Genomic DNA, 25589 nt, shown 5'->3' with positions numbered 1-25589 from the left:
ATTTTACAATACGTTCAATTGGATAAAAATGTTACTCGAATTCCAATATTGAAACATTATACATAGCTTTAAACTTGAAACAAAAAGTTGGGATTTGCTATCTGTTTGTATCAGATGGTTTGAATTTCATTTGGACGACATTAAGATGATAAGATTGGTTTAAAAATCCCCAAACAAATAGCTAAACACCAGGCAATGTATTTTGATGTGAATTGATATGAAAATGTATTGTGGTATGAAAACGAACAGCTATGAACAATGAAAACTTAAAACATAAATTATCATCCGATACCTAATATAACTCTTGTTCAAATAATAAGACATTGCTATTTCTCTATTTCATTACCATACAATACTGCTAATATATCAGATTACTATAAGTTAAATGCCCGAATAGTCTGATTATCTAGATTTACAAAATTTCACATTTATAACCAGAAATTCATTTATAAGAAGAGAAAAAATGTGATTTTTTAATAAACAAGTCCTTCCTTAGACAAAATTATTTTATACTTGCTTGGCAGTAGCAGGAGCACAAACACAAATACAACACTGACAGCAACACCAAAACGTCTACAGGGCGAAAGCTACTAAAGACTGAGAGCAGCAGGTGCCCACCAAACGCCAAAGGACGAAGCAGCACCATAACTGGCAGCAACACGGACCCATTGGCGATAATATACAGGGTTTTCATTACCTAAAATAATGAAATATACATCATTAGCAGCACACACAATATATACATTTAAAGACTAGCAGCTACAGATACACATTAAAGACTGACAGTAACCCAAGCAGCAACAAGTACACATATATTAAGACCAGCAGCAGCGGATACATATCAAAGAGTAACATGAACATTTAAATATCATGAATAACCTCGACAGATTACAGACCAAAGATTAACAGCAGTAGCTAAACATTATTAAAGCTTGACAACAGGAGCTACACACTAAAGGTTGACAAAGGTATCTACACATTAGAGCTTGATAAATATGGCTAAATATTTACAAACGATAACCTACGAAAGATTGATAAAGATACCTTAACATAAAGCTTAACATATATAGCTTAACATTTGCAACGATGACCTAATGAAGATTAATGAGGATAGCTTAACAAGATTTCTACACATTAAAGCTTGACAAAGTTAGCTACATACTAAAAATTTATAAAGATGGCTACACATTGGAACTTGACAAAGTTAGCTACATACTAAACATTGATAAAGATGGCTACATATTGCAGTTTGACAAAGTTAGCTACATACTAAACATTGATAAAGATGGCTACACATTAAAGCTTGACAAAGTTAGCTACATACTAAACATTGATAAAGATGGCTACATATTGCAGTTTGACAAAGTTAGCTACATACTAAACATTGATAAAGATGGCTACACATTAAAGCTTGACAAAGTTAGCTACATACTAAAAATTTATAAAGATGGCTACACATTGGAACTTGACAAAGTTAGCTACATACTAAAAATTTATAAAGATGGCTACATATTGCAGTTTGACAAAGTTAGCTACATACTAAACATTGATAAAGATGGCTACACATTAAAGCTTGACAAAGTTAGCTACATATTAGAACTTAAAGCTTCACGTATTTAAGCTTGGCAACGTTAGCTACATGCTAAAAAATTGATAAAGATGGCTACACATTGAAGCTTGATAAATATGGCCGAAGATAGCTTTACAAGATTTCTTGACAACGAAGATTGACAACAATGAAAGATAGACATATAAGATGTATTACAGACAATATAAGCAAAATGTGAATTAAACATTTAAGCAAGTGATAAATTTTACATATTGACTTCAATAGCAATTAAAACAATTTGCACATGTTCAAATATTAAACTGTCTTTTTGAAGTGTATACCGATGCTGAAAATTTTAAAACTAGATAAAATAAAATCACAATAAGAGGGACAAAAGGCATTAACACTATGACGTAGGTCTGTGTATTGGGTACAAAAACGTAGAAAATAATAGAAGATGGTGTCAAATTAGCTTCATGTATCATCATATCAACTTTTCCCTTTAATATCCTACAGTCTATGTGTTTTATAAGAGAGTAAGGGTCTTTCGCTCAGTGAATGGTGCCGTATGCAACAATATAAAATAAATGGATATAGATATAAATGACATAGACACTAGTAAGCTTGACATGAACCAAGATATGTTCACAACACATCTGACATTTTTTGATGATGATGTGGATTTTAATTTTGGAGAAGAGGATTCAACCTCTATTGAGGTATGCTAATTTGTCTAATTAATCCATTTGTTAATTACAATTTTCGGATGTGCTAATTGAATTATCCATGTTAAATACTAAAGAATAACAAAGACATTACCTTCTTCAAGCATTTTATTTTTTGGAAATTTATTCAGTCGAAGACCTTATAATTACATAAACGTGTAGTATTTTAAGGGCACATTGTAAAGAATGCCGGGTCAACTAGTCTCGATAACATTGTAGTATCTAACTCCTTAAATTATCGTGGGCTATATGTATATACTCATATCAAGGGCATAAAACTATGTGGATAACACTTGAATCAAAAATGCTCCAAGATTTAATCAGAGTAAGATATTTTTTATGTTTCTTAATTAATGAAGTGATATTTTCTTGTTTTTGAGAGAATAATTGGCATATTGCAAGCTTTTATATATTGCAAGCTGTGAACAGTGTTTATATAATTGTTTATTTTTGTATGGGATTTAAAATTCTTTTATTTAACCTTAGCAATCAATAACTTAATTTTAAAGTACACACTAGTATTGACAAGATGCAGTGGGCACATTGAGTCCCACATTGGTCCACTTTGATGGTAGTGTTATATCATCAAGTATGACATTTTAAACAGTGTTTCAACCTCAGTGAGATCATTCCTCTTCGAAAGAAATCTTCCAAATCCATTCCTAACCATAGTAAATCAGTGATTTTGAAACGTATTTAACTCGAAAAAAATATATTCAACGATTAACCATGGATAGAAAATCATACTCCACATATTGAGATAATTCAATGTGACCCTGTGGCTAAATGTTCGTTTCCTCCCCGATATCTCAGTTCCTTCCAATTTCCCCATGCATCTGACAATAATTCCTCTCCACAGTCTTCCAATTCCTTCCTCTGGGGGACTTCCTCCCTTGTTGAGAGGCATTGATTTAAATGTTTAAAGGGTCGTTTTAACTAGTATTTATTATGAAGTATAAGTCTTGGGTTAATCTGTATCGGACTGTAGGCTTATTTATAGAGTTGGAAGAATTTGGAAGAAATCAGATTCAACATTAAATTGCAGTTTGCGGTCCCTTAAAATGTCTGTGGCTTGGAGCTCTAGAATAGTACCAGAACTATGCTTTAACTACGTTTCAATCAAATTCAGAAACGAATATTTACTGTCAAGCAAAATGTAAACTGTCATGATGACGCTGGTAGAAGAGATTGTCATATATCAAGAAACTTATTGATAAAATAAGAAAATTGTTGTGAATCTTAGAGACAAAACAATTTTACGTTAATGTAAACGTGTTTTGCAGTATAGATCTTCGTTCTTGTAAACTTTTAACTTGAAAGTAATAAGGAAAATTTTAATTAGGGCAATTCAGAAAAGGACATCGCATTGAAACTGTTTGCACAACTGCATAGATTGTATCAGTTCTGATTTCTAACTATTGTATCAAGAAAGAAAGGGAAGGAGCAGTTTAACTCAAATAACAGGCTTATAACAAACTGAAGGTAGTGTCTGGTGGTATTGCTGACTCTACAAGAAAGTGTTTTGACATGGACACTATTAATTGTAGAGTCTGCTGGTTTTTTATATACTTTAATTTTTATATACAAATTTAACATTATAAAAAGTTTTTATGGAAGTTATTTTCTTAGAAATGAAAACGTGTAAAGAATTGTCAAGGAATCACTTCACTTCACAAAAGTCAATTTTATTCTATCATAATAATATGATGCGATTGCACTTCAATGACACTGATTGAACGTTGGGCAGATGGCAGCATAAACCAAAAATTCAATGTGTTCTTTAATTCACCTTGGCTTGTCCAATCTTCAACTATTATTGAGTACACATTCTAACATAATAATCTAAAAAATCGGATTTTGGTAACTTGGTCGGTAGCGTAGTCTCGTATAGAAACTTCGAACAGAGTTGACGTTTCTATGTTGACTTGTTTCACAAAAACCTAGAGTTTTAATCTCAAGCCTTTATATAGATAGGTTGAGATTATACCTTCAACCCGGTTTCCTGCTGCCACTGTCCTGGCAAAATTTCCTTCATTGCACCCAGCATGGCATAGCCCGTCTTCATTAGCTCACACAGTGCAGAAAAGTAGGAGGTAAAACTGAATTCATTTCATTTCATTTTCATTTGATAGATAGATAGATGCATGTTATCTTGTGACCTTGACTAGGGCATGTAAAGGAGAGTATCTTATACAACACCCAATACCGATTAAAATGAAACTGCAGGATATTATGCTTATGAGGGTGATCACGGATAAGTTCGAAGTTGAATATGGGTTAGTGAGTAATTTAAAAAAATAAAATGAATGAAGTTATTACGTCCTACTTTTCTGCACCATATGGGCTAATGAAGACGGAGTGAGTAATTGAAGAAGCAACGAGCTAGAGTTGACAATATTTTAAAGTGTTCAATGGCTCAACTACCATATAAGACTGGTCGAAAAAAAGTCCACGGGCCTCAACCACTTAGGGGCCCTCGGGAAAAAAATGCATGTAAAATTTTCCGAGAAGGGGATCTAGTTGAACCACAGAATGAGTTATTCCTTTTTTGATCAAAACCTGGGCATAATTAATATATATAGATTGCTGAGATATGGAATTGACCTTGACAATTCTACTAAGGTACGAGTATATGATTACATGGTATAATGTACAGAGAGTTATGGGAGAGATGTTATATCCTGCTGGGAAAATATTTAAATATTATATAAAGTTATTTTTTATTAACCTTTTTACTATCAATTTACAGGCGCAGAACACCCAAAATATACTTTTTACAAACCATTAAATATTCTTGCGACAAATTTCTGAATTAACAAAAATTAAATAAACAGTGTTGACCATTTCTGTAGCATTTGCGACGAATTTTTGACACATTTATTGCCGTTTTATTGAAATGGAAACAATAAAATGATGTAAAAATATCACGAGAGTCGTAAATAATATACTCATTGTAGGATCATCTTTTGTGAAAGGTTATTTTTTCGCCACTTTTTTGTACATAAAGTTATATACCTGACTTCATTTGAGTATTTTTTTTTGTTTAATAGAAATTTTAAACGAAATAAATCACACTTAAAACTTTTACATTTAATCGCTTGGAATATGATATAAGTTTGTTAACATCATAATTTTCTATATATTATAATGTACATTTTGAATTGGCAGACACATTTAGAGTACAATTCAGTGTACGGTGGCGGAGCCAGGTTTACGTCCGAGAGGGAACGAGATATCTGAGATTGTTCGAATTTCTTACCTAGTTATGAGATTTTTGCCCCCCCCCCCCCTCCCTCTTGCCTCCGCCACTGGCTATATGGACACGTGTTAGTTTAACTTTAATTAATCTATTATATAATTTATAAATGTATGCCAATGTTTGTAGTATATAGCATAATGAATAATATACGTATGTATTTGATTGCAGGGAAGTGTACCACCATCAATAACTAAAACCGAAACAAAACTTCATACATCTAAAGACAATTTAACACCTATCAAAGTCAAAAGAAAATGTGGAAGACCTCGTAATCCTATACCCAGACATAAGCGTGTGTCTCATATAAATGCTGAGCACAGAAGAAGAGGCAAAATACAGGTAAATGGTGGCATATTTTAGGGCAAAAAATCTGCTCATGAATAATAGTTCTTGATACTTGCGAAACTAATTCAACTTTACTTTGCCATCGGATTCTTTACAACGTATTTTCATAACTGATATTTCCACTTGCAGAACTGTTTCCGAACATTGAAAAACATGGTGCCAAAACATGGCGAAGTTACTTCCGGTAGAGACAGCAAATCAGACATCTTATTTAAAGGTAGATGTTGAAGAAAATAAATAACAAACTTATCAATAATATTTTTTTAGAATGCAATGCCGGAAGGGTATAAATCAGTTTTCAATAAAAAATAATTTACTGTACTAATACTATGATTTATCGATGAATGACTCTACCGTGAATCAGAAAATTATATCAATGTCGCTATCAAAGTAAGCGGCGTCATTTATAAAAAAACAACAACAAAAGTATCGCTATCAAAATAAGCGGTGTAGTAGTATGGACAGTAACATTTTTTTTATATTGGGACTTTGCTCCAATGAGATACTTGAATAGCCAGTCGACAGGAGCCCTCCAACTGTTCAATAATGGTAGTTCAGTAATGAATTGTATGTACTATCTACTGGAATAACATGTGCAGACTCATTTCGAAATAACCAAACCTCGCTCATCCGGTGCATTTTTGCCGGTAACTATCCACTTTACATGGAAAATGTTCTGGTTTTTTTATCACTTTTTCTTAAGATTTAAATTATCTTGTAGCTATAGATTACAGTAAGAAAGTATTGGCAGAATGTGAGGAACAAAAGGTTTTAATAGAATCTCTTCAACAAGAAATACAGCAACTAAATCTAGAAACACAGTAAGTAAAATTCTATACTATGACTGCAGCAAATTAAAAAATCGTATAAAAGGCACTTTTACCTTCTACTTGCCCTTCGCTTCAGGAACCTAGAATGAGTATTGGTGCATTTGAAAGTATATACTCGTTGGAAATCTTTTCCAGTCAATCTTGAACTTCTTCTTTCTTGATAGAGATGTGATTTCATGTCCGATGGACACTCTGAATATATATTCGTTTTGTAGACTAAGGTGCTTTATTTTTCTTTATTTCCAGACAGTATCAGGACTATCTACCACATACCAATATCTTTGATACTTCATTGTACACACTCGATGATCGACTAGAAGAATATATACAATATCGTACTCGAGATAACTGGAAATTCTGGATTGTATCCTTTGAGAACTATTATCTGTTGTACAGGTAAACAAGTTGTATTACCAGAATCTTATGTTAATTAGTGATTACAATCTGAAGGCTTTCAGTTCACGCCATATATTTCAATCGTCAAGAAAAGTGTATAGCCATATTTTACATCCATGGATTCTCCATAAGACCTTCAAGACTTGATTCTTCGTTGTTCGTGGGAGAACATCTAAATTGTCGGACCCCAAGAGAACCCATATAGGTAGAGGCTTTATTCAAGGGCTTTCGCAATCCTGTTTTTGGCAGCCGAAGGATGTGGTATTGGCAAATGCTATTTTTTCTTCCCTAACTTAAACCAAATGAGAGAAGACGCCCTTATAGTAAAATATTAAAGATATTTTTCTTAACCTTTAATAGTTCAGCTTTTTCATTCGTCCAGTATTTGAATCATTTAAACAAACCGTTATATCAGCCACATTTGACACGTTTAATTATTCCATATTAGATTGGGCAACTAATGGTATATTGTGTTCACTTAGAGATGGTAAGTATTGCGTTTTCTCAGCAAAAGAGCTTCGTTGCAATTTTTTTCAAATCCAAAAAGTAGTTCCTCTCATTTTTTAAGACTGCTTATCGTAGTCAATGGAAATTTAAGGCCATTCTTGCAGAGGTAGTAAGCGATGACGATTGAAGGTCTCTGAACAAACGTGCTGTGCAAAAGTACTTGAGTTTGAGTTCACATTCTTGAAAATTAAATTTCAGGTATGTCGAGTGTGTTGCGTCAAATCAGTACTGATACATCCATAATGACTGATCCTAATTATGTACCACATGAAGCCTTAGTACAAACTGGCAATATGTATGAACAGAACTATAATGATATTAATCCTACAATAACGCCTGATCCAGAATTAGGATTATTACAAATGTGTTATACATCCCTCTGATATACATAATACGTGTAAATGTAAATATACGTCAAGAAATGGCAGGAAATGAATGTTGTGATTGGATATGCAAGTGAAGTTAAAGTTTATGTGATAATTTGGTAAATGTTATATGAGTAGCTGTTTGTTTTAAATTTTGTACATCTAATGAAATATAATATATTTCTGAAATACAAAACTATTTTTTATCAAAATATTGGGATTGGGAATAAAATTTCTTTTGCATTAACATCTTTATTTTGCACCAAAAATATCGTTTGATTTTTCCACATCCGCAGCATTCATACTTTAAATTTTATCTGATACTTCGAATTCAAATATGAATTAATTAGACTTTGTTAGGTTTGATGGGTTTCATTCTTAGAAAAATGGTTAACTTGACGAGTCACATATTTCAAGAATAGCTTTAGCTAGTTTTTCATACTCCTCTATTCGGTTATAAATGTGTGCTGAAATACGGACACATAATCTTTTACCCACCACCTTTATTGGTACCTGAAAAATCAAATAAAAAAGATTGACAGTCTCAGATTCATGTTAATATAAAATAACAGATCAATCAGTTACAATTGTAATTTTTTTCTTGAGAATCTCAATATGTTCCTTTCTAGTAATTATAGAAACTTTCCTAATGCAATCAAGCATGCAATCTGCAGAGTTGAGTCAGTATATGACATTAAAAGTTTAAAAAGTCAAAATCTTTCCTTTCCATTATTTTGGCTTGTTAAATATTATAGCCTTCGTTTCACTTTGTTATAATTGCTGTCTTTGGTACATGACAAACTTATCTGAAAACAGTCAAAACACCCTGTCTTTTCGTGAAGTTTTACAGTGTTTCGGACAACATGATGATGTTATGCTGTTTTGTGTCTGTTATTTTTATTACTTTTTGTTATCTTCACGACTTACCTCGATATTATAATTGTGGTAAAGAGTATTTTGTATGGCTTCAGCATCATCATATGTTATTTTATCTCTGTCTCTCTGGGCTGGTAATTCAACTAGAACCATTGATCCTAAAATCATAAATAGTAATCAGATTTTAAGATAGCTTGTCAGGCAAGGTAATATACCACTGGCGGCTTTGATTTTAAATAAAAATATTTGGCAGTACAATAACAATTACCAGTATGAAATATTCAACTTTTTCGAGGCAATACTGAATAATATTACCAAGTTTCATTTAATCTGTCAAGAATTGGGCCTTCTAGGGTGTTTACAGGCCAGAACACGTTTTTAAGAACAAGGGCAATAACTCATTCTAAAATATTTTTCGATTTTTCTGATTTTAAATAGTTTATCTTTGGTTGATAACGCTCACACCAAGTTTCATCAAAATCCGTCAAGAATTGCGCCTTCTAGAGTGTTTACGAGCGTTTCAAGAGCAAGGGCAATAACTCATACTAAATATTGTTCGAATTTTCTGATTTTCAATAGGGTTTATCTTTGGGTGACTACTAATAACCATACTAAGTTTCTCCGTAATCATTCAAGAATTGTGCCTTGTACAGTGTTTACGAGCAGTTGTGGACGGACGGACGGACGGAGGTGGGTGACAGAAATATACGCCACCCATTTCATAAAAAATGCCCGAAATTTGATATAAAAATAATTACCGACCAATTCTCGGCTCATGCAGAACTAAGCCACTATTTTAAGGCCTGATATATCAAATTGTTTAAAAGAGTATCTTTGAACAACTTACCAAACATATTTTCCGGTGCCATAAGTTGTGTTTTCCAAGATTGGACTAATAATTTACCTGAAACATACACAATATAATTTAGTATTATTATGGTTTAGTTCTGTGGGCTTTCAAATCAAATATTACATAGCCTTTGTGGTGAAAACCTAACCGAACAAAAAAACTGCACGACAAGCTGTCATACGAAACTAAGTATGATTCTTACCATATGTAAATAACACACACAAACGTAGTTCACAACCGTTTTGAATCTGTTCCTCCTAAATAAGTCGAATTTTAAAAAAGACTATAATATTTCATAATATGAAATACTAAAGTCACAAAGAGAGTAATTATAATACCTGCATCAACAGCTAAACAGTGATTATGTTGAAGAATATCATGTAGTCCGATTCTCTGCCAGAACTCTAGTACTGTGTACAATGATAAATAAGCACTGTAGTCATGTAAACCTATAACATAATACATAACATTGTAACTGGTAAAAGGTCTAACATGTCACCCTTGCCATATTTTCGCTTTTCGAGATTTGCTGTTCAAAATGGTAAGGTTAATACCGATAGTCAATACTCCGAACATTTTCAGAAATCCCTTAAACTTAAAGAATGTGTTTTAAAAATAGTAGACATGAGAAGACAATAATCCATATACCTGTCCAAATAAATTCTGAATTAAAACCAGACCCAAATCCATGTGATATAACCAAAGGTCTAATAGTAGCTTGGTATTCAGTTCTTACATATAGAAAAGCGGCACCCTTTGGACAACAAAACCATTTATGACAATTGGAAACATAAAAGTCTGCATTTATTGCTTTGATATCAAGTGGAATATTACCAAAAACATGAGCACCGTCCACTAACACGGGAACATTTCTGAAACAGTATACATTTACAATGAACATAATCAAACATGACTAAACAATGAACATAAACAAACATGCACTAACATTGCATAAAGAATGAAATGAACATAAGCTGCTACATTGTCAATATCAAGAGAATTTTTCATACAAAAAATATAATCAAAAAAATATCAGAAGAATGAAGATGTTCGAGCAAAAAGTATACTATTAAAAACATATATACAATTTTTGAACAAGTTCATACCTTTCATGACAAAGATGTACAAGTTCTGGTATTGGTAAAATAAAGGGTGTATTACTGGGAATGTGATCAAATACGGCCAGTGTAATCTTTTCTCCCAGTAATACTTGTTCCGTATGACTTATTATCTGAAAAAGTAACATAATCAGAGATGTTTGAATATATCTTGAGATGGGAATAAAAATTCTTTATTGGTTTGTTATAGTAGTAAAAGTAAAACTACGGAGCTACCTATAACACTTTACAAACTGTACATGCTCCTTCCAGTATGTCTTATTGGTTATCAATAAATTGGTCTGAACACAATGCAGGTTTTCTGGTGTCACAAAGGCGAATATTCAGACATATACATTATCATAATATTGGTCAAAAATGATATCAGTCTAACCTGTTCATTTCCTTCTATCGGAAATTTAACTTCTATTTCCTTTACAATAGCTCCAGTTTCCAGACAAACTTGTTTAATTAGTTTCTTTACTGCTCCTAAAATAGCATACAAAACAACGTCTGAGATTCAATTATTTTGATGTTGTTCAGCAAAGTATGCTGAAGTGACAACAGTGGAATGATAACAATTTCTGCACTATTTCATTGGCATGTTGTATTAAAGACGCCAGATATATGGTTATTTCAAGTCTTTAAAAAGAAATCAAAACACGTACCATAAGTTACATTCAGCATAAGAATAACATCCCCAGGATCAAATTTAAAACTACGAATGATAGAGTTTAAAGCAGTTGTGGCATTTGATATCAATACTAAATCAGTTGCATCACAGTCTGAAATAAAAGTGGTTGCAATTTTACCAATTGTGAATTTTTTTTTTTTGAATGACAAAATTGCAAATAGAACAATCTAGATAAAAGTACTGATATGCTGCTAGCATATGTGAAAAATAAGTTGACTAGTGCTCGGATTCCACATACAACAAAGGAGAATGTAAACAAAAAATCAAAAAGCATTCATGAACTCCATAACATAGTATCCTTCATCTTGACAAGCATGCATTAGTCGGAATATTTGATTGGACCTTGCCATTGATACTCCTCTGAAAGAAAGATAGTGGATGGAGATGGCATATGGCTAATTACTCTTGATTTTGCCATGCTTTGGACGGGATTTTGATAAACGGAATTGTCTTTCTCGTACGAATTTTTACTTTTATACTCTACATAATGAGATGAACAAGTAAATACACGGGTTCTGTCATCTTCAAAATCATTGATCGCAGAAGTGGTTACCATCAAATTGGATTCAAATCATTTGTTTCGTCGGGCTCCAGACATTGACGAGTGTCGTCTGATAGTTTTTCGTATCAACTATAATTGTCAAAAGAACAAGTTAGAAGTTTCCAAATTATCAAGGCAATTGTAGATGGTGCTTTCAAATTATCATTAACATACTTATAAATTTAGCTAGATTCCTTGTGACATCAGCAAGTAATGGTAACAACTCTCTATCATAAAACCTCAATGGTTGTTTTTCTGCATAGCATTGCCATTTCTGTAAACCAGAACGACATATTAGATTCATAATCTTACAATATGACAATAGAAGTCTTAGACTTAAGGTGAAAAAAAGACAATTTTATTCTGAACACAGCCATAGATCATCTCTTACAATCAAAATAAGGTTACTTCACTCATGAGAAAGTAAAAGCTGAACTAACTCCTGTAGGGTTTCACAGACGCAGGTCATCATGTCCCATTAGATTGTGAACTATGTAAACAAAATGGACATTTCCTGTAGTCAGGAAATGAGTAAGGAGTCTAATGTGTATGTTATTTTTGTCCACTTGTTGAATGTTAATATAAGTTATGATATATTGCAAGATGGTTACCTGTGCATATTCGAGAGCCGGTTTCAATACACCACCAAATGCACCATGATTTAAAAATGTACAATCCTCCTTTGGATAAACAGAAATTTCAATAATATATTATTTATTGTACTTGCACATTGCACATGAACCAATTGTTGACCGAAATGTATATATTCCTTGATAACGGATAAAGACCGATTTCAGCATTTTTCAGGCCCAAATAAGACCAGAGGTTTTCATGCCCTTCAAAAGTGACCCGTAAAGCTCAGACTGTCGCTGATGCCGAACCTCGTTATATCGGAGATTGCATAAGAGCCTGAAATCTATACTTTTTTGGTTGAATTCCAATATAATAAATGTAACAGATGGCTAAAATGAACCCTATCAGCTGATATTAGAACATATTAAGACGAATTGATCAAAATAACCTCCTTGCAATTTATGAAATATGACATTTTGGAAGCGGATTTTGTAAGTGCTATATTATGTTTGATTTGTAATGTTTTATTTTGGGATGTGTAAGATTACAATCTCAGATTGGTACATACATCATACCCACCTCAATTAAAAAATACTTTCTTCTCGCAACTTCGCCAAAATCAAAATCATCTCCAGTGACAAGTTTGGACAATCCGCTGTCAACGGGAAGTAAAGGTGCTTGGTATTGTTCCTAAAGCATTATGTTATCAGGTAAGTTCTAAGTGAATAAATTTTTGTAAGAGTGTCTTAAATGACTTTAAACATCCTTATCGACTTCGAAGTTCATTATTAGGTCCTATTCATTTCATTTCAGAAAAAGTTTTCAGACTGAAAATGTGGGGCCCTTATTGAAATATCTAAGAAGAATAGAATACATATGCAGTCAACAGCGCAACCTCACCTCACTTGAAAAATATACCCCTGGGGCCACCACATTTACTTACCTCTGATAAAGATAACAGCTCTTGAACATTTGAAGCATGGAACGACCCGAAATCTCTTTTATTCATCGTTAAGCATCAATATTGTAAAGGAACTGTCTTTGCCTTAAAGAAAAATATACCAATTTGTTTTCATAAAAAAAATTGACATAGAATTTTCAGTTCGCATGTTATTTACTTTGTTAGGCCTATATATACGAATTCATTCATTTAAAAGGACTATATATTAATAATAATGTCGGTCAGTAGGGCGAGCATACGAATAAACGTGTCCAACTATCTTGTAGATAGTGACACGATGGCAGTGTGCCACCATTGATCTTGTATTGATATGACACTAATTTTATGTTTTTGAACAAATATCTTATGTGTATTAACAAACAACGTGTTATTCTTAATTAACAAGTACAGTTTAATTCAAATAGGGCATCAAATAGCCCGTTCCAAAAAACCGACATGTCCCCAAATATCATGGGTGCTCATTGCTACTGAGAACTGTTTGTGGTAAAAGAGCATTTTCCTCTGGCCAGACTGTAAGACGAATGTCTGATTGGGTTTGTCTTCATAAACTATATTATGAATTATTGAAATGTTTCTATAACTGTTTTCTATTAGCTATTTATATTGTCACACTGGGTGATGCGACATTTAATGCAACAGAATCGGAAACATACCTCTACTTCCAGTTTTCTTTCCAGTGTGGGCGAAAATCCATGACTAATCTTTAGGCGCTTCTGCATTTCAGGCAAAGTTCGTTTGATAGTAGTTACTGAAGCACTGTCATATTTATTATTTCAATTAGTATTGTTACTAAAGAAAAATTGATCATGGCCAAGTCATAGAATTGATCTCAATCAATATTTCTTGTTTACGAGGTTAATGAGATGTAAAGATACAATAATTAAAAGAAATCAGCAACAGCACTATCATCTTTTTCACTCAGAACGAATATACCCAATATGGCCGTATTTGCAGTTTTATTATTGAAACAGTAAAACATTTTCTTTTAATTCTCGTATTTTTGATAGTGATTGTCGCAATGCACGATTAAAACACTGAAAAATGGATATTTTGCAGGCATTCCTCAAATGTGATAAAGGCGTTATACAATTATGGGCTTTTACAAAGACAATACTCATATCAGTATCTCCCACTCATCTAGTCCGAAACACCTGCATCTATTCCAGCCTTTGAGTTGACGCCTGGTGTAGAGTCAGAAAAACTAACCCCTGTTTAATTGTTATTTCCACACCACCGTAGATGCCTTTTATTCAACATAATTGAAATTTACCCTTATGATGACTGTAGTTAAAGTCTCTGTGACGCTTGAACGTTTGGCTGAACCCATTTTTCAGACAAGAAGTCGGTTTCGTTTAAAATACTTTGATGTAACTACAGATGTGACCTAAATGGTGTAGTGGGCTTAGGATGATATATGACTGAACTACAAAAATATCCATCTTTTTGAATATATCTGGGAGCGAATCCAATTTAAAAAAATCTATAAGTTTTAAAAAAAACATCCCCACCTCTATAGGTGTGAAAAATCCCCACAAAATGGGGCTAGTTTTTCAGCGACAACTTTCAAAATGACTATCAGAGGCTGGAATAGAGGCAGATGTTTAAGTCTACCACTCATCATATATAATATATATACTTAGCGTATATTATAGGCTAGGATAGGAGAATGATAGGGACATAGTTAGAGTAGGCTCAATCACTTTCTTTTTTCTCATTTAGACAATAAAATTGTAAGCTAAGAAAAGTATGTTTGGTGAATATGCTCAAGTTGCTAGTTATATAAACCAAGATGGAACTCAAAACCGAGGTGGTGAAAGGGGAAATTCATCTTATCTACCATCATATTTATTACCAATGTATCAATCTACTAATCCTTGGCAAACTGGTCATGATATGTCTCATGATGATTTCATTATCATAGCTGAATTCTCTGAAATTGAAGGACCAAAACCTTTGGTATGTTTCATTAGTAGAATGCTTATTTCATATTTCTAGAGCCAAGTTAATATTCAATGTAATTTGTGAAAACAAGGAGTAAATTGAGATGTTTACATCAAAAACATAACTACAGCCCAGTATATAGTAGTAGACTGGCGTATTAGTTTAATGTCTTGTGTTCTTGGGTAGTATGCAACTATGATAGTCTTCATATGGTAGAAATGAAATGAATGGAGTTTTACGTCCTACTTTTCTGCACCATGTGGGCTAATGAAGAAGGGCAACGCCATGCAGGGTGCAATGAGGGAAATTTTGCCAGGACAGCAGCATAAGCCTGTTCTTTTTCGATTTCCAACTGTCGAGGTATCTTTAACGTGCACAGCCGAACGACTATTATCTCGACCTATGCCGGGATCGAACCCTGGACCTTCAGGTTAGTGAGCAAGCGTTTTACTCACTGAGCCACCACGTCTCCTTCATATGGTAGAGATGCAAGACCTATAATTTGATGTTATATATTTGAAAGTTTGTTTGTAGATGACCATTCCAAGAGATGGGGGATCAGAGTTTGATAAAAATGCCTTTTCAGTTAAGATTATGGCTGTAGATCATCAAACAAGTACAAGGTAATATTTTAAGGCTTACATCTTGAAAGTAATTACTTTTATAACAATTGTTACCAGTAGAACCTTAAAAAACCTTTGACACAATATCTGCGTTAAGACAGCCACAAATTATCTGGACCGAGTACGGTGCGACAGAAAAGTGGTTGTGTAAACAGGTTGAGAGGGCTCGGCACCATGCTATTTTCAAGTGGGTCAAGTCCAAGGAGAGGTGGTCTTGGTCCGGACCAATACTGTATGGCAAAAAATATCTTTGCAGTGTTAACGCTCCGTTGGGCAGAGTCAGCTTATGGAGAAGTGCGCATGTGCAATAATGACTTTGACCCTATGTTTAGTGTTTGACTTCTTAATGGCTTAATAGCGTAATGTTATTAGATATTTTTGGCATAAAAAATTAACGACTGGATAGTTTTAGTTAAAACTTTCAGATACGTTAAAGGGCACATTTCCCTAGATTTTGGTGTTACAGTTTTAACATATTTTAAAAAAAAAAAAAATTTGTCCTACACAAAAGCAGAATGTCCCTAAAACACTATTTTAGTAAGAGTTATTGCAGGTTTAGTGACTCAAAATTATAGACTATTGAACACACCATATTTACTTTTCTTTATAAACTACCCATCAATAAGAAAGAGAAAGTGTGTGACAACTGAGTTCTACAGTTATTTTGTCAGTAAGGAAGCAGTCCTTGTTTTATGCATTTCACTTGCTTATGAATGTTTTAAAAACAGGTTTTACATTAGCTTTTATTCCATTTTGCAATTAAAGATGCTTCTTAATAAAAATACTTCGTAATTAATGAACATTATCATTTCATTGATTTTCATATTTTATAGTGGATTTAGTTTATCAGAAGATACACAAGTTATATTGACTGATTCAGGAGAATTTAATGTTTCTGCTTTTGTAAGTAAAACTTTTCTAATATATGAAAGACCATTGAGAAGTTTGAGTCTAATGATGCTACATGCGCCAAAGCTTAAGTTCAAGTAGTAAATTGATTATGAAATGATTTATCACTCTTAACAGAGACTATATCAAGCTATTTTTCAGAGTAATAATGCAATATGCCCATATCTTATCTTTATTAATATTTTCAGGTTCATCACTTTGCTTTATATGATAATGAAGCTCGAGGGTTTGTCAGACCGTTTTGTATGGCATATGTTACTACAGATCAGAGGTCAGTCACTGTTACCATTTGATTAATCATTAAAAATATTTTATATGCCTAAAGTTACTAATTACTAGACTGTTGGTTTATTTGTTTAAGTTATTAGTTTATAATTCGTGTTCTTAAAGTACAATGTCTGTCATAATGTAATATATATCTGTTCCTGTTTGTTTTGTAGCAAGTTGATAAATTTTTATGATGAATTGTCTACAAGTTTTAGAAAGGCGAGTAGGAATTTTTAGAATTATATTTCTGTTGTATTTGTCTGAATGAAACAAATATACCAAGTGATTATTATCATCTAGGTGAGCTTATGGTTTATTGGTTGAATATTATGGATGACTTTGTAACAGTCTTGTCTCCCAGAAGAGTTATCAGACTATTTTTGACGCAGACGCAGAAGATGCTTTTTAAAGCTACAATATTTTTGAATGGATATAATTATGTGTTTTATTATAATGGTACACTGAGAATGGCATTCATATTTTTTTATTAGGTTGCCAGATATTTTAAATATGGTAATAAAATGGTATTTGTTAAAGATTTAGAGCAACATTCATCTGATTTAGAATATACTAAAAGTAAGTCTTGTTTAATTATTTTAAGCAGATAAATTTAGAATACAACTAATTTGCAAGATGGCTAATGAAGTCATAAGAAACTTCTCATTATCGAAAGATGCTTTAAAATTATGACTGCTAAAAGGATACAAAGTCTTAATTAAAATATCTCATTGCCAGTCTTATCTTGAGGTAGTAAATTAAAATATCATTGACTATACTACATTATAAATTGATATAACTGGATCTAGTTTGGAGTTTTCTCATTGGTTTTTGCTAGCCATTTAAAAGGGTTTATTATTGTTTCTGTAGATTGTTTGATTGTAAATTACCGTAAAGCTGCGTCTGATGAATCTATTACTAGTCCTACTGATGATAGAAAATATCAAGATTTAAATAATATACAAACTACATTAGAAGAAATCAGAGATATACTAGTTATATTAAAACCATTATTGGTAAGTCAGTTGGAGATCTAAGTTCGATTTGATTGGTTTTGATGTGCTAGCGAATTGGTTCAATTTCAATTAGTCGAGCAGTGGTCTACAAATGCGAATTTGATATCGGTAATTAGGCAATATGGCTGCTTCCACTGACAAAAAAAAAAGTCATCTCTGTTGGTTATTATTATTGTTGAACTTCCACATGCCGCCATCTTTAAAAAGTCTAATGTAATCGCTTAACCACCTCTTGAGACAATTAGGATGATCAGTTTAGGTAAACTTTCTCACAAATGTATCGATCAGCCTAAACTTCCTGTCTCACAAATTGTGTTGTTTTATACAAGTGTTATTGTATTTTGTAGAATGATAAAAGGTTAGAGAATAGATTTTATACATTAGAAAAGAGGGCCTGGCATGACTGGAATAGACCTAATAAATCAGATACAATGAGTCTACAAGAAAATTGGTTTACAGATCACACTGGTACTGCTACTGCCCATTGTAAGTTTCCTATATCATTTGATCAAATACTTAGGAATTAGTTTCTTTAAAAATTTCTAGGTAGTGTACTATAAATTGTTGAGAGTATCAGGTACAATATATTCTGTCAATTGCCGTTTTTCTTTTGGATATGGTCTCAATATATTTATATGTGCTTTAAGAAAAGGCTTTATGACTACATTATTTTGTTATAGATGGTTCATTCCATGAAAAAAATGAAAATCCACTCCATCTGTTTGATAGAGAAAAAGTATACATTGTAAGTATTATGTTTTAACTCATGATTTTTTCACTCTTGTTCTTAATGTCTGATCTGAACAAAATATAAAAAAATATCTCAAAGACTGCTGATTACTTAGTGTTATTTGATATTGATTTATTCTTTTTCAGCCAAAGTTAGTTGAGACCAAAAGAAAGAAGAAATTTGACAGAACATTGAGAAGTTTACATGAATTATGTTCATGGGGAGCCAAAGAAGGCATGAAAAAACTACGCTCGATATATGAGGTTAGTAGTTTTGTTTTTCAGGATATTGAATATACAGAAAGCATTCTATACTAGATTAACGGTATAGGGTGTGTAACTATTAGGGTTACTATAACTGATCTAAGTAATAATTAGATGACTTAGTACCTAACACTAGCTACCCGTCAAAATGTCACTTGATCTAGAGATTCTTAACAAATAAGTATCCACTTAATAGAAAATTAAGCCACTGCTGAATGGTTGATTAGTTGATTAGGTTCTAATTCCTAATTAAACTCAAATCAGGTAAAGAATTTCTTTTCCCATTTCAGCATTTTAAGAGAGATGGTATGATATTAGAAATAGAAAGTAATGAAAGTTGTTTATTGGGTAAGATAAGTCATTGTTAGGCCTTTATTTGTGAATTTTAATATGATGAGTGGTCAACATGTAACCCTTGATGTAACCAGCCATTTTCCACACTACCTAACACTATTGTTCAATGTTTTGTGCTTCCTAAAAGTTATAAAACAGATGAATCCAAACAATGATCGTAAATACATTAACTAATATAACTTAAAATCATTTTCCTATGATATTTTGTTCCAATTCCAAATCTTGAATTAATCAACTTTATTGACGAGAATATTGGCTTGTTGGATCAAGGGTTTAGATATTGAAGACTCTGACTACCTTTAATAAAACAAAATAGTATTAACCTCAAAGTTTCGAGTAGTTTAGGATGTGGTATTTGATCACTACTTTTAATTTCTTTTATAACGCTATAAGTTTATTACACAGTTTTGTTATGTTTTTAGATTCTCCTTCATCAGTATTATCAATAGGACAATGTGTTACTCATAATTTCCTCTCCAATCTTTCATTGTGAGTATTAGTTTATCTTCTATATTATTTTTAACTCTCCTTACCTTCTACTTGTCTGATATCAACCTATATATCACAACAGATTGTTACTGTTTACAATTTTTCTTGGATATGATCAAATTTGTTCATATCAGTAGATAAAAGAGTATTCCCAAAATGAATGAAAAATTAAACCTTAAACCTATGATATTGCCATGTATCAAATATAGGCCTTTTGGTTCATTACAAATAGGTAGAGTATTTTTCCATTATAGGAGACCAGCTGACTGTTCTTATTTAGATATAAATAGTAAACCTATAGATATTACTCAACGATGGTCTTCAGTACGTATAGTTATATTTTGTGTTAGCTAATAAATGTTGCTCCCCCCCTCTATTCTCAATACAACTTAATATAAAGGGTAACAATTGTCTTAATATTATTGCTTTACCATATTGCTTTTCAAAATAAAAACGTCTAGTTCTCCACATGCAACATGTAGACTTTTGCGATCTTGGGGCAGTATTAACCTTACTTTCAGTTATAATATCTGTACCTAATTACTTAATTCACAAGAGAACAGAGTTAATCATGAATTAATAAGTTGGTTTTAAGAATTTTCAGGTAATCAATATCCTTACGTATATCTCTGTTTGTTGATGATCTTATTCTATCTATATAATGTACTATGATTTATTTTCAGTTAGACACATTAGAAAGTTCGATGGAATCATTTAAATCTGTAGTTAGTTTAGATTCTTTACGATCAGCCCAGTCATCTGATAGTTTTATTATAGCTACTGATAGGTGGGTACACAATTGTAAAATTATCAACATAAACAAAATGGGATTTTACAATGTGTTATATAACCTTACTCTTCTTTCCATATTTAAAGCCTGATGGTCGTTCAAATGATATTTAAATCCTTAGAAATCAGTTTGAAAGCCTCAAATAGTATAACTAGCTGTTGGTATGTTGTTTGGGTTGATAATAGAAGTGCAGAAGTCTGTATAGACTTAATTGAGATGGATATTTCTAATTTCTTATCATTTTCTTTTAGATTCTCTGATGAAGATGAGATGTCCAGGCAGAAAAGTGTTCCAAGAACTGATAGTAATTTTAGTATTAGTAGTTCACATACCGATACCGATACAGTACCTAGTGTTTACGAATCATTCCCTAACTCACCAGTCAAGACTGCTGATAAAACATTTCTACCAGGTGAAATTTCTAGTACCGAAGATAGAAAATCTTCTCTAAGTGACTCAAAATCAGACACTTCCAAAGGTTTTAGTGAAAATGAGGACAGTGGAATTCATAGTGAAAATCAGAACTCAATACACAGTATTTCTGTGGAGGAAAGCATTTCAGAAAATATTCAAAATAATTCCATACAGACTGACAATATAAGAGATGAAATAAAAGGTAGTGAGTTAAGTCGAGTGCCTAGTACATCAAGTCAACTATCAGAGTCTAGTGAAAGACTGGATGGTATTATTAATATTGGTAATAGTAGTGGTAAAATAGATGTATTAGATAGAAGTTTATCTAGACAATACTCAGAACCTGATGATAATACAGGTAAAGTAAGCTATATATTTTAGACAAGGGTCAATTACTTTTTACTTTTCATTTTCTATCATTATTACATCCCATTACTTTTACCATATTAGATTAATTGTAAATTATGTCTGGTAACAGTTACAAATTAAAGTAAAATTTAAAGTGATAATTGGATATACAGTATATAATCAGTATATAATACATGTATCTAAAAATTAAGTCAGAAATCTCAACTTATAAGTCTGTAACATGATGTCATAGTTAGTTATGAATTCAAAACATTCAATTTAGCATGTTAGATAGTTGAAAAAAAAATGGTTATATCTAAATGACTAATGATTACCAATCAATAATATCAAAATTATTTATACAGTGTAATGATTATTGTTAGGATGTTATTGTAGATACAACTCATAGTAGTACTGATGGTATCAGATGTACATTTTCACCATTACTCAGGTTCGTAGTGATATAGTTTCTTGCTACTAATATAGTACACAAAGATATATCATAGGTTTAACAAAGGGCAATGAACCGAGGTTGTTGTTTTACAGCATTTTGTGTAAGAAACTATCAACAGCTTGACTCAACAAGTTTGTGAAAAAGGGAAGTGTAAGAGATATTGGATTGATAATTGAAAAACTGAATGAAAAAAAATACATCTTAATAATAAAGTTATTGCATCCACTGGAAAAGTAACCTATATCCTAGAAGTAACTAATTTATGGCTTGTTTTCTGTAGGAAACCACGTAGTGGAGTTTATACATTAGGTGATTTATTGTTTAATCTACGACCAGGTAGTCCAGGTATGTTATACAGTATATTATAAATTATTGTTTATTTTAAGTGTGCATATATATTAGATTGATTAGAGCTGATACTGATACATACTTCAGACACACAATAACTGTCAGGACAGCCAACTTAGGAAATGAGACTCAAATTAGCAAATTAGCCAGCTAATAGCAAATTACTAAAATATATTAATTATTGTTTTGTTGTTTTAGGTATTGGTATAATACATGTATTAAATAAGTACAGTAATTTACAGTTTATAATAAATAGTATATTAACTGGTAGAATTGTATTAGTTATTGGTACTATCAAAGAAGAATTAGAAGTTATTAAACTAGTCACTGCACTTAGTCTATTTCTTCCACAACATAGAAGGTAACAGGGCACTTTTATTAGCACTTTCAAACATATATAGTGACATTTTCTTTAGATTTGTTGGCCAAGAAAGAATTCTACTGCCACCTCTAGTACTATAACGGGCTACAATTTGGTTTGATTGGTGTTACATCTCCCTAAAACATTTCATTTTAATTGCTCTGAATTTCCAAATTTTTGCTGGTTTTAAAAGGTTTTAGATCCAGACCATAGTATTTCAGTTTGGAATATTACTTTATTTCATTCAGTCCCTATTAAGAACATCAGGGTTTAAGATTATGTCTGAAATCATCAACTAATGGCAACAGCATAACACATGATTTGTATGTGTGGTTTTGTCGTAAGCAAACCCAAGTCTAGAGTCTAATTACTTGAGAACTCTAATTGATTTTTTCAGGAAACATAACTGTATATTAGAATGGTCATCTAAACCATTAAGAATCAGTGATTTATCTAGAATTAAACTAGCTGGTGTTTGTAAATCAGATAAAAGATCTGTTGATTCTAATGTTAAGGTAATAAATGATAATTCTACAGATCTTGATATTTGATTGTAAAACCATTACCTAAAACCATTAATGAACAGTCTCTGGTCACTGAGAAATAATATCTTGTGCTAGTAAAACAACGAGTTCTCAACTTTTCTAATTTTTTTGCATTTCAGAAGTATTGTACTATTATAGATGTTGAAAAAAGGGTCATATTGGCTCCAAATTATCAGGTAAGCCAAGAAAATTGTTGTTATATTTTTATAAATCCTTGAATTATGAATTTATTGATCGTATAGAGCATCTAACACTATTAATGTTATTTGTCGAGCATTTAGTTGATGGTAATAACAAATTAGTATTATTTGTGTTATTTGTGTTAAAAGTAATTGTTGATATTTTAGGGTGTTTTGATAAATAATATTATAAGTAAGAAGAAATGTTTTAAAACTGATGCTGATTTTATAGCTTATACCCATTGGTATGTATTTATTTCACGTCTTAGTTTAGTTGTAAGGATGTTTAGATTAGTTTTCTGTGAGTTACGTTGGCTCAGTGAGTTAGAAACTTGCTAGCTAACCTTAGGCCCAGGGTTCAAACATATAATCTATTATTCAACATTCAGTTCAATCTAGATAAGATAATTTCATAATGATTAATTATAATTTAAAATGAGAATGATTAAATTTATTATTGCATTGTAAGTATGTTATGGCCCATCACACTGGAAAGGCATTCATTAGAAATGTTCAAAACAAACGCCAAGGCTCGACGATCTGTTCTGTAACGCATTGAGAACGTCATTCGATCAAGAAGATCGTCAGTCAAGTGTTGTAACATCTCCTTGAGCAGTATAAAAACACATACGCGTGACAAAGACTCTGCAAAAACGTTAGAACTTGCATATAAAGTCATATAAACTTTCTCTAGTTTACTCCAGCCTTGGTGTAGCGGGTCTATTATCAAAGATAATAGATATTTAGTATAAAAGGTGTAGTGTTGATTTCACTTCAATCATGTAATATTTCATGTTATTTTATGTTAAATTTCATTTATTGTCTTCCAGTTGGTTAATGGATATAGCATCTAAAGTTTTTATATTCTATCATTCCTTTTGTCTTGGTTCAACTAAATTATTAATAAAGTAAGTTACTATTTTGTTAACATTTCATAATAAGTGTCCAAAAATATATTCAAGTATCCCAGATAATTCATTATCAAGTGTTGCAGATATAGCAACAATAATATCAACCACCATGTAATTGGTAAACAAATTAGTATCTACAAGTATTTACTGATATTCGTTTTTTTCACTAAAGCTGTATTTTCCAAATCTGTTACATATAACACTTGAATATGATTTTGTTGACTATTATTGACTCAATCCTATGTGTTATTTTTTCAGTAGTTCAACTATATCTAGTTATAAACAGCAATATTGTAATTCTGTGAAAGGTTTTTTAACCAAGCTAGGTATACATGATAATGATTCACCAATTATAGAGGTTAGTGTTTTGGACTATTTTTATGTGATCTTGTAATCATTCTGAATGTACATTCCTCATAAGGACAAATTAATTGGAAATAAGAGCTATTTATGCATTATCATTACAAGGCATTAGAACAGGAATTATATACAGAAAACTATATATTCTTGTTTAAAACTCAAAGCATAAATGATTACCAAGTAAAGTGACTTCAATGCCATTCAAAGAGATTTCTAAGGGTAATTGTTTTATTTTGTAGTATTTGACTGAAGTGGTAAAGCTGATTCAATTAAATATCACCCCAAATGAAGATGGTAAGCATGATATTTCAACTATTGAATTCTCCAAAACCTTGGTATACTATATGTTCACATATTGTCAAAACTATCCTTTCTTGCTAATTCACATAGCTAAAGTTTTATGGTATCTTTAATTTTATGAAAGTAAAGTTATAATACAATGTTATTATTTCAGGTAGTAGAGTTTTACCAGTAGCTTTATCTTATAAACCATGTCAGTTATATAGATGTTGAATAGATAGTCAACATTGATACAGAGTTTTTAAAGACCTTAGATGTTCTTATCAAAGAATAAAAGTACCCAGAAATAGTACAATTCTTCAACAAGCCATCAAAGCAATCACAGGAAATAAAAGACAAAAGAGACTCATTATTCCATTCCAGTCTTCCAAATTCTGATGCTAATGAAACCGTTTAAAAAAATTCAAATTTTGTTTTAAGTA

General features: G+C 31.9%; 3 protein-coding genes across 3 annotated transcripts; 2 read left to right on the top strand and 1 right to left on the bottom strand.

Annotated features, from left to right (window-relative positions):
• Window positions 1–2178: 2178 nt before the first annotated feature.
• On the top strand, window positions 2179–7994 carry LOTGIDRAFT_161770 (hypothetical protein; the record flags this gene model as incomplete). The annotated part of the gene is made up of 7 exons (XM_009057675.1): window positions 2179–2268; window positions 5702–5872; window positions 6008–6095; window positions 6600–6699; window positions 6955–7104; window positions 7470–7591; window positions 7810–7994. The coding sequence occupies 7 exons, from the start codon at window positions 2179–2181 to the stop codon at window positions 7992–7994; spliced, it is 906 nt and encodes a 301-aa protein (XP_009055923.1).
• A 372-nt stretch (window positions 7995–8366) lies between these two features.
• LOTGIDRAFT_161769 (hypothetical protein) lies at window positions 8367–13616 on the bottom strand (the record flags this gene model as incomplete). Its single annotated transcript, XM_009057674.1, has 12 exons — window positions 8367–8489; window positions 8904–9010; window positions 9700–9756; window positions 10041–10151; window positions 10351–10574; window positions 10809–10933; window positions 11194–11288; window positions 11468–11584; window positions 12209–12308; window positions 12646–12714; window positions 13187–13297; window positions 13551–13616. The coding sequence occupies 12 exons, from the start codon at window positions 13614–13616 to the stop codon at window positions 8367–8369; spliced, it is 1305 nt and encodes a 434-aa protein (XP_009055922.1).
• A 905-nt stretch (window positions 13617–14521) lies between these two features.
• On the top strand, window positions 14522–25380 carry LOTGIDRAFT_232675 (hypothetical protein; the record flags this gene model as incomplete). The annotated part of the gene is made up of 25 exons (XM_009057673.1): window positions 14522–14538; window positions 15288–15524; window positions 16044–16132; window positions 16966–17035; window positions 17230–17312; window positions 17808–17884; window positions 18176–18321; window positions 18669–18807; window positions 19002–19066; window positions 19198–19314; window positions 19605–19662; window positions 20091–20157; window positions 20412–20481; window positions 20841–20944; window positions 21199–21719; window positions 22106–22160; window positions 22444–22508; window positions 22710–22872; window positions 23270–23387; window positions 23537–23593; window positions 23765–23841; window positions 24427–24504; window positions 24766–24865; window positions 25107–25161; window positions 25322–25380. The coding sequence occupies exons 2-25, from the start codon at window positions 15315–15317 to the stop codon at window positions 25378–25380; spliced, it is 2643 nt and encodes an 880-aa protein (XP_009055921.1). The 5' UTR covers window positions 14522–14538; window positions 15288–15314.
• Window positions 25381–25589: the final 209 nt, after the last annotated feature.

The sequence above is a fragment of the Lottia gigantea genome (genome assembly GCF_000327385.1).
Source record: "Lottia gigantea unplaced genomic scaffold LOTGIsca_31, whole genome shotgun sequence".
Taxonomy (NCBI): domain Eukaryota; kingdom Metazoa; phylum Mollusca; class Gastropoda; family Lottiidae; genus Lottia; species Lottia gigantea.
This window is presented reverse-complemented; position numbering and strand designations above follow the sequence as displayed.